At 46.4% G+C, this 10202-nt stretch overlaps 1 protein-coding gene across 1 annotated transcript in view; it reads right to left on the bottom strand.

Moving 5' to 3' along the window:
* Nucleotides 1–255: 255 nt before the first annotated feature.
* The window catches only part of EXOC4 (exocyst complex component 4), a 578416-nt gene continuing 568469 nt past the window's right edge, over nucleotides 256–10202 (bottom strand). The window contains exon 18 of the mRNA XM_007055935.4: nucleotides 256–1787. Within this exon, the coding sequence (XP_007055997.1) occupies nucleotides 1550–1787 (238 nt within the window). The 3' untranslated portion in view covers nucleotides 256–1549. The remainder of the gene's footprint in view (nucleotides 1788–10202) is intronic.

Below are 10202 nucleotides of genomic sequence, written 5' to 3'. Positions count from 1 at the left end.
GTGGTTAGAGCAAGGGTCATGGTGTCTACGTCTGGTTCTATTTTACTGAGTGATCTTGGGCATTCCCCGTCACCCTTCTGTGTCCCCATTTTCCCCATCTGTACAAAGCTGGGAATACCTCCCACGCAAGGGTGATATAAGCGTCATTTAACCTAATTGTAAAGTGCTGGACAATCCCTAGGTGCCAGGTGCTGAGCAAGTACAAAATAAACACTAAGATTTATAACAATAATTTAAAAAACCTCCACAACAATCTTTAAGGATTCTTAAAACATCCTTTAATTTTCCAGTTGTTTCAAGACAGCTGCTGCAAAAGCAGGTTGCAGGACAAAGAGAACACAGCCCGGGACATGACACCAAACCTTGGGTAGCAATTTCACTCTCAAAAATATGAATACAATGCACACTTTGTATTAAAGATTGGAAGAAATCCATCAGGCATGATGAATAAGGATCCTCTTCCAGTGTGGGTGACAGTAGTGAATGGTGGAAGGAAAGACAGAAGTGATGCTGCAACAGATTAGCATGGTATTCCAGAAACTCATCTCAGACAGGTGGGCCCTCGTAACCTACCTCCTCCTTCCTTCCCTGCCCATTACTGTTGAGTACATGTCTGCTACAGTACCTGTGATGTGAATCCGGGTGTATCTTTCAAGCAGGTGACTGACACAAGTGATATTTACGAAAAGGAGAGTTAAATGTCTGAAGAAGTTTCCCTGCCTGTTAAAAAGTTGAGTTGGCAATTTCCGCCTACTTCCACCATTATCTGGAACAGGATGATCTCTGGAAACTGATGATTCATGGCTCTGAGGCAGAGGAACTGTGGAAATTGAAATTGATGACCCAATGTGTTGCCTCTAATGATATATGAATTGGCTCAACACCATCCAAAATAAAAGCCAAGTTCCATCAGTCGGGAAACTAGCAACCAGTTCTCTTTGCAGTGGAAACAGCGAAGAAAAAAGAAAAATCAATGCACCTACACAGCATTGTACAGAAGAGCAATAGTGTCAACAGAGCTCAAATCAACAAAACCTTGGGACAACAAGACCATCAAGATTTCACAAATTAGATCGAGATCTGCCCTTGACGGTCATGGTGCTGTTTCCATTAGTGATAGCTGAACTTCCATTTATGGTATCAGACAAACAAAGAGAGAATCCTTCCCCTCACTGTCCCCCCGCCCCCCACAGCTGGCTGCCCCCTTTAGAACTCAAGGCAAAGCAGCAACAGCTCAACAGAGACAGCCCGATATTTATTTGCACCTCTATCCCCCCCCCACCCTACCCCTATCCAAATTTCATCTAGGTTAAACTTTGTAAGTTCCTCTTGGTGAAGGGAGATCAGTGCAAATGCTCTCAGGATAATACATTAGGGGAGCTTGGCATGATTAAGTGTAAAAAAACCCAAACCTCAGACTGTATGTCCCCTTGCTATTAGTACAGTACAATACCACCCGTAACCTACGTGTTTTATCAATAGTTACTGTAGATTGCACAGCAGGGGAAGTGGCCCATGCTGCTCTGATTCTGCGACATGATGGCATGGATTACACTGTAGTGATTTTCTTGTCCTTGGTGGCCTGTTTGATGGCAGCCTGCTCACAGATGATCTCTTTCAGACGCTGCAGTCTCATGTTCTGGGTTGTCTGGTCCCCGACGCCAGTCTGGCTACGGTGCAGCAAGCTCAAGGCGTAGATGTACTCCAGCTCCGTGTACTTCACTCCCTGATCCACCACTACGTTTAAGAGCTCATCCGCCGTGTTGTACAGCATCTCATAATACTGCCTGTAAAGCAAGCAAGGAAACCAACCATGAGCATGATCCCAGGTGCTTTTGAATCAATACATCCATTTACAGTATACTGTAATTTATGTATTATTGGTATTACGGTAGCGCCTATGAGTCCCAGTCATAGACCTGGGCCTCCTTGTGCTAGGTGCTGTACAAACACAGAAAAGACAGTTCCTGCCCCCAAGACTTACAATCTAAGTATAAGACGAGAGACAAAAGGTAATACAGACAGATCATAGAATATTAGGGTTGGAAGAGACCTCAGGAGGTCATCTAATCCAACCCCCTGCTCAAAGCAGGACCAACCCCAACTAAATCATCCCAGCCAGGGAGTTGTCAAGCCAGGCCTTAAAAACCCCTAAGGATGGAGATTCCACCACCTCCCTAGGGAACCCATTCCAGTGCTTCACCACCCTCCTAGTGAAATAGTGTTTCCTAATATCCAACCTAGACCTCCCCCACAGCAACTTGAGACCATTGCTCCTTGTTCTGTCATCTGCCACCACTGAGAACAGCTGAGCTCCATCCTCTTTGGAACCCCCCTTCAGGCAGTTGAAGGCTGCTATCAAATCCCCCCTCACTCTTCTCTTCTGCAGACTAAATAACCCCAGTTCCCTCAGCATCTCCCCATAATTCCTGTGCCCCAGCCCCCTAATCATTTTCATTGCCCTCTGCTGGACTCTCTCCAATTTGTCCACATCCCTTCTGTAGTGGGGGGAACAAGACTGGACTCAGTACTCCAGATGTGGCCTCACCAGTGCTGAACAGATAGACAGATGAGGAGGACATCCCTTGCGCCCCTCCACATCTCACACCATTCATCCACAACTAAATCACACCTCTGTGCCATGGGAACCTACAGGGAAAATCTTCTTTAGAAGTTAGTAACAGCAGGAATGTTATCTTCAGACATCTGGTCTCTAGAGGGCAGTGGGACAAGTACAAGCCAGCCAGCACATTGCAGTTCATTTAGACTTTCTCAGTCCAACCTGGTCAAAGGGCAGAAACCTTCAGGACTGGAGGGGTTCAATTAACATGATAAGAGCTTATGCCCTTGCCCCAACTAATGGATGCTAATAGGAAGTAGGGTTGTCAACCCTCCAGGATTGGCCTGGACTCGTCAGTAACTTCTGTGATGAAATATCCAGGAATACATCCAGCCAAAATTGGCAACCCTAATAGGAAGCAGAGTGGATCTACAGGCAGGGCCCTAAACTCAGAGTCAGTCAGTGTCATTGTAATTGCCCAACATTTGAAAAAGAAATTCAAATAATTAAAATGTCTTTCAGATGGGTCTGGGTGGCTCTTGGAATCAGTTAAAGCCGAGACGAGGGTCGTACAGAAGCTGCAGATCTGGTTAGTTTCAATTAGTGTTAAATGTACCGAATTAAAGAATGAATTTTAAAGCTGTGAATTTAAGCAAGGAGTCACTTCAGTGATGAAGGTGTCACTTTCCAAGGGGGTTGATGGTGAACAGTCTGACAGTTAAGCACCGGACCATTATGGAAAGGTTGTGCTTTGATTGGCCTACGGATTGGATTTTATTCCTGTGTTCCAGCCAATCAGAAAGAAGCGATTACACTTGCCTGTACTTTTATTGGATTTGTGGTAGGAGACTGGTTGAGAGGTTTTACTTTTTCCGCCCCCTTTTCTCCTAAGAATAAACCTATTTAATGACAAGCTCATTTTAATTATTTGTAAAATCAGGGAACGTCAGTGATCTCTCTAGAAAGAGGGAGTGTTGTCTAGTGGTTGGAGCAGGGGACTAGGAGTCAGGACACTGGGTTTCTTTGCATGGCACTGTGTGGCCTTGCACAAAACACACAGCTTCTTGGTGCCTCATCTGTACAATGGGTAGAATAATGCTTACCAAGAAGCTGCCAGGAGTCTGAGGTCCAGACTGTGCCATGAAGGGAGAGGCCAGTGTGGGGGTGGGCTGGAGCGCCCCAGGCCGGGGGCGCTTTGGAAGCATTATGCCTTAGGGTGCTGTTGGGTTATTCCCTTTAGGAAGCAGCATTTTCTTCCCTCCATGGCTATCCTACCCTTCCGGCCAGTGTTGAGGCATCGGGGCTCTGGCTCCATCAACCCCCAGTCCCTTTAGCGGTGGCAGGTGCTGCAATTCTGGGCAGACCCTGCTAGGAGAAAGTTCCTTGTACACTGCTTTACTTGTGGAACTGCAAGGCTGGTTCTCCCAGGTAGGTGTTGAGACCTGGCTGCTGGGTCTGCCTTTCTCTGGGGGTGTCACAGGCACAGGGAGTATAGGATGGATGGATGGATAGATAGATGGAAAATCTCTCTTTGCCAGTTAGGAACCAACTACCCTTTTTCCTTTGTACGGATCCTAAAGAAACAAGGGTCTTAGAAGCTCAGGACAAAGATCCATTTCTCTTTGCATGCAGCATATTGCAACAAGAACTCATTTCAAATGAGCACCATGACCCCTGTACGTCTCCCAGCTGCAGAGCAAGGGAAGGCAGGAACGCTGCAGTGTGTCTGAAGGTGAAGTCGGTGTTGTTTGTGTGAGCTCTGGCAATGGGACGTGGTGGAGTAAATAATTTAAGCGCTTCCAGGGGTGACCCAGGAAAGCTATCACCTTCGGCTCCTCTCCGCTGTCTGAATGCATTAAAATGGCAATCTGAGGAGCCACTGGAAAGCGGTGCACTAAATATTACATTCCTCCGGTCCTTTGGTGTGCAGGCCTCAGGGATGGCCTAATTGAGAGACCACACTGCCTGCACACAGTATCCAGCATACAAACTGGAGCACTAATCAGTTTTACAGATGGCCTTGTCCAGGTGCCGCAAAGCTCACATTGTGACTGGCTAGATTCTCACACTGTGCTGGTCTCGCTACAGTCCAGCAGAGATGTTATCTGTCTCTGTGTCCTTCAAGACTTAATCCACTGCTGCGGCTTGAAGGATTTGTTCCCGTAGCTCGAGTCTGTTCCCAAGTTATCCTCATCCTGAGCCGGCTGGGAGGGGGGGTGGTTCTGACGGCTAAATGATGGTGACACAAAACTCATCCCCAATTTGGAGCACAACACAGGATGGGTGATGGACAGGAGTTCGGGTGAGCTGCCCGAGTGTGTGTGTCAGAGGCGGGGTGTGCAGGGAAGGGCAGAGGAAATAGAAATAGAAAGAAGCTCCTTAAGAGCGTTCCACTGGGTTAAACTGAAAAACAAAGAGAGCTGGTTAGTTTCCAGGTTAACGTTACAGTCAAGAAAGTTCCGGGAGCTAGAGAGAGTCAAAGGGCCAGTTCACTGGTGAAGTTTCCGAGCCATCACAAGACATCCCCTGAGAGTTTGTGATGTTGCTGGTACTGCAAGGCACTATCCCCACCAGAAACATAGGACAAACGGGTCAGGGAATCTGTGATGATATTGAACAGTGGCTCCCAAACTTTCTTGTGTCAAGGACGCCTTTGGCATCTGCCTAACTGTCCCCGATCACTTTTATTTCCGGGGCTACCGTAACTCCCCCGCCAGCAGGGGAACGGTGCGTGAGAGGTCACACAGTGTGGAGGACACCATTTTGAGAACAACCTGGTGTTCTCCACGCAGAAAAAGTGCCGGAATGCTGTTTGGGTGAGTTCCAGCCCTGGGTCAGGGGATGGATCCCCGCATAACCCTCAGTGGATGAAATCCACCCATTTCACCCAGAACAGGCTTAATAACTATGCCTTTTATAGGGCCTCTCACCTCAAGGAATCCCAGTGTTTTACTGGCTATGTTATCTAGAGCACTCACCTGTTCAAGAGTGTGTGTGGAGGGGTGTGAGACAGACAGACAGACAGACAGACAGACAGGAGAGATCTTCTACTGCCCTCTAGTTGCTGCGGTCTGGAGACGTTATAACCCCTAATACTATTTCAGCCACACACTCCTGGGCAGGTCTGCTACTCCATCGAACATCCAAGTCATCCATGTTTTCCTCACTGATTTCAATACAGAATGATTTTGTTCCTGTCCTGAACTTCGTTACGTCAAGCCTATATTAGCAGCCCTATGGCAGCTTCCATGGAGTGAGCCCCCCGAAAAGCTAAAATGTCCAGGGGCAACATTGGATGTTCTAAGATTTTATTGCTGTATTCTTTTTAGCAGCTCTTTCTCTGTCTCACTCACTCTGACTGGGATGTGCTGAATGAAACCAACGCTATTTCAGACGGTGGTCAAAAACATCTATTTTTCCCAGGTGAGAAGCATTTTGTAAGGCTGAGACTGCCCCTCTAAGAGCACGGCCCTGAAATCTTTTATGGAACATTTGTAGAGCATCACTGGGGAAAGCTAAGAAACTTTGGGACCAAATTTGCTTAATACTGCACTAAAATAGCGAGAGACCAAGCCTAACTTTGTCTCCTACGTGTCCTGAAATAGACCTGTCTAACGCTGGTACTATAATCCCAGCAGAATGACAAAGCCTCAGCACTCTGCTGATAGCAAAATGGATAACAAAGTCCTGAGAAGCCCTTACTGTGGGGCAAAACTGTTTAACTCAGGAACCCATCATGAAGAAGCCAACACGTCTAGCCAACCATACTAATGGATCCACTATTCTTTTAGAGTCAGATCCTGCTTCCAGTAGCGTAGCTGCGGGGGGAGCAGCTGCTCCCCCACTGAGCACAAGTGGTGCCTTTTTAATTTTTTGGCACCTTTTAAAATTTTTACTCACCCGGCGGCGCTCTGGGTTTTCGCCGGCCGGTCCGGCACTTTGGTGGCGGGGCCCTTCACGCGCTCCAGGTCCTTGGCGGCATTTCGGCGGCGAGGGCCTTCAGTACTGCTGGGGACCCGGAGCGCCGCCCGGTGAGTACAAGCGGGTGACACCTTTCTTTATGTCCGCTCCCCCTGTTCGCTCCACCTAGCTACGCCACTGCCTGCCTCCCCTCCCATGTTGGTGCACAGGAGCCAAAAACCTCCGCAGACCTTGGGCAGGTCCAGGTTTGTGGATGTAATGGCAGATCACAGAACGGGGCATGTTCCCCTTTATAGCCCCAGGGCTGCCACAAGCTGTCTCCCAGCCAGCTGCTTGCAGCTCAGCCAGGTCTTCAGCTAAGCAGTCAATGGGAACTCTGGTCACAAGCAGGGGTAGCTGAATAGCACGAATAGCTTCGCGGTCAAGTGGGCTAAGCATGGGACTAAGGAGCACTGGACTATTGATTTTTATTCCAGCTTCCTCTTTTGACCTTAGTTAAGTCTCTTAACCTTTCTTGCCTGAGATTCCCCATTTGCAAAATCCTGTGGCAAACGGGATGCTGTGATGATAAAGGCGTAAAATCTGAAAGATGGCTCTCTAAAGTGAGGCTCCTAAATCCATATCGAGGCACCTAAATAAACGGTCTGATTTTTCTGAAGTGCTGAGCAACCAGCAGCTCCCATTAACCTCCCTGGGAGCTGCTGGCTGCTCAAAACACGTTGGAAAATCAGACCACATATTTAAGTGCCTAAATATGAATGTAGGAATCTAATTTTAGAGTAAGTTTGAAAATCTTGTTCAATGTGGTATTACCTATACCCCTCTTCCCCATTCACCCTCTACATTAAAAAAACAGTAAGGTTGTAAAATCAAGCACTCAAAAGTCAAAAAATGCCTGCCCCCTTTGGAGAACTTAGCTGCAAAGCTCAAACAAATTTCTACTGAGCACGTGCACACTGAGATTTTTCAGAAGTTTATAAATTTAGCCAGATTGAGGTGGATTTTCACAGGGATGGCAAAAGGCATATCCCTAACATAACAGTCACTCCCCTGCCAAATTTCAAGTCCCTGCACCAAAGCATGGGGGCAGTAGAGCCTCTCAAGGAAAAGGTCACCAGAATTTTTGTCTAACATGGGCAAAACAACCTATTTCCCCTTAATCTCTTTCTCAGAAACGGCCGAACCATTCCAGCTGAAACTTTCCAAAACAAGCCAGCCTGAGACAGACACACAGCCTGAGAAATTTCAGCCCAAAGTTTGGTGAAGTTGTAAGCAACCAAATTATAAGCAACCGAAAGCGGGGTCTTACCCAGGGAAATGTCAGGCAGCCATAATGCTAGGCTGCACTATAATGTGCTAAAAGCACACACAAAACCTTCTGGTGCTCTCCCTGGCCCCAGCTCATCTGGACACCTGTTCTTTTCAAAACTTTCTGAAATGTTTCAAACTATGCACAGGCAGCTGGGTCACACATCTCTTTCAGCAGGAGGCTGGACAAAGATGTCCACATCCCTTTTATTTAGGGTGACCAGACAGCAAGTGTGAAAAATCGGGACAGGAGGTGGGGGGTAATAGGAGCCTATATAAGAAAAAGACCCAAAAATCAGGACTGTCCCTATAAAATCGGGACATCTGGTCACCCTACTTTTATTTGTCTGTCTGTGGAAGCATTTATGTTACACTGACCGCCCTGGGATATGAGCTCCTGGTTTTGGGGTGCATCCTAACAAATCATCTTGCTGACCCTCCCTAAATCTCCATGTGATCAATAGGTTTGAGTTGGCACCGGGGAGACAGAAAAGGTTCACAACCTTGTCCAAAAATGCTAACACTGGCCCTGCCTTCACCATTCTTTTACCATGACGATGCAGATTGCCTCCTCCCCCCTTCCCCTCTGTAACGTGTCCTAAACCCTCAGTTTCTTTTGCAGTAGAAATCGGCAGCTAATCAATTCAGGAGTCACCTGTCACTCTTTTCAGAATCAGATTATTTTTTTAATTAAAAATTTCCTGCAAAGAAAAAGAAAGGTATGCATTTTTAATTGGGTAAAATGAAAACTCAGCCTCTCTGGCATTGCATCGCCTTTGGCCAAGCCCGATTTGTAGGAATAATTATTCACTGCGTTACTGAGTCTGCTCAACTTTTCCTCCCTTGTCTTTGAAAGTATTAATAAATATTGATCAGACACGCTCCTGTTTGCCTTTGCCAAAGCAATTCTAATGGACTCATCTCCTGATGTTATCAAATAATGAAATATGAAAGAGTGAGTGGAATTAATCTCTTGTTCTGTGATTTTTTATTTAGGCTCTTCATTTTACTTTCAGAAATGCGTTTGTGCTTGCCACTACAAATGTTCTTTTGATTGTCAGAAGGGGAGGACAGGTTATGGAGAGTTGTTCTGCACTCAGTGGAACTTCACAAAATACTTTGCTTTTTAATCTTGCCATTTAAAACGTAAAAAAACCCAATTAACATTTATCAGAAGTCTCTTCCACCATCTGATGAGACAAGTTAATAAATACTAATATGTATTAACACACCTAACAAAAAACCCCTAATGCCCTTGGCCTCCAATCAGCTTCATTGTGACTGTGTTTGGGTGCAAGCGTCCACCCCTGCATGGAAAATCAGATCTGCCGGGCGGTCAGATACACAAAGACAGGCGCAGTATCAGAACCTGTATAGAATGGAACAGATTGGAGCCTGATCCCACAAATCTTTCGCACCTGAGGAGACCCACTGAAGTCACGGAGCTGCTTGAGAGAGTAAGGACTATTTGTGTGATTGTAAGCTTGTTGGGAGCAAGGACTGTCTCTTTGTTCTGTGTTTGTACAGCACCTTGCACAATGCAGTCCCGATCCATTACTGGGGCCCTTATTATTACAAATAAATAACAACAACTGTGTGAACACAGGTTAGACTATGATACTCAGACCTCAGTGGTTCAGGAGCCAAATTAGTGATCAACATTAGCCAGAAGAGCCACAGTAGTGTGAATTCACTGTTTCATTTCCTCTCTCTCTCAATATATATAAAATGTCGCAGCAAAATGATTGACCAAGTATTCTACAAGTGGTTAATAATGTAGTAAAAGCATCCTGATTGGTTAATAATTAATTCACACAGTGTTTTACTATCAAGTGCTATAAAGAGCCGCAGGAGACACATTAAAGAGCCACTTGCAGCTCCCAAGCCTCAGTCTGAGTATCACTGGGATCGATTCGCTCTCAGCTGGGTCTTCTCTGCCAAGAGCCCATGACTTTGCAAAGGATCTTGTGATCACCCTGAGTAAAGTTGCAGCATCTTCCCTGTATCGAGAGCCTTTGGGAAATGCCAGTCGGGCTAATCTCAGCATTTAAAGGACACCATAGGGCGCCAGGCTGTCCTCCAGGCCCTCTGGCACTGCCACCCAAGGCATTAAATCCTGTATATGGGTGTTGGTGCCCAAACAAATCAGGAAGGTTTTTGTGACTCTGAGGGGTAAAAATACTAATCAGGCCTCTGCTTTGTGCACCCTCCCCGGTAAGAGAAGAAGGGGCCATGCAAAGCAAAAGATAGGTCACGTTTAAAACAAATAAGGAATTGGTTCTTCACACATGGTCTGACATTGCTCTCCCTTACACACTCCTGTAAATCAAGAGGAACTCCATTGTTACACCAGAGTAAAAGTGGTGATCAGAGCCAGGCTCACACTGTGTGATCAGCTACTGTCACATACCAT

Source organism: Chelonia mydas, chromosome 1 (assembly GCF_015237465.2).
Source record: "Chelonia mydas isolate rCheMyd1 chromosome 1, rCheMyd1.pri.v2, whole genome shotgun sequence".
Lineage (NCBI taxonomy): Eukaryota > Metazoa > Chordata > Testudines > Cheloniidae > Chelonia > Chelonia mydas.
The sequence above is the reverse complement of the archived record's forward strand: the minus strand, read 5'-3'. Positions and strand labels throughout refer to the sequence as shown.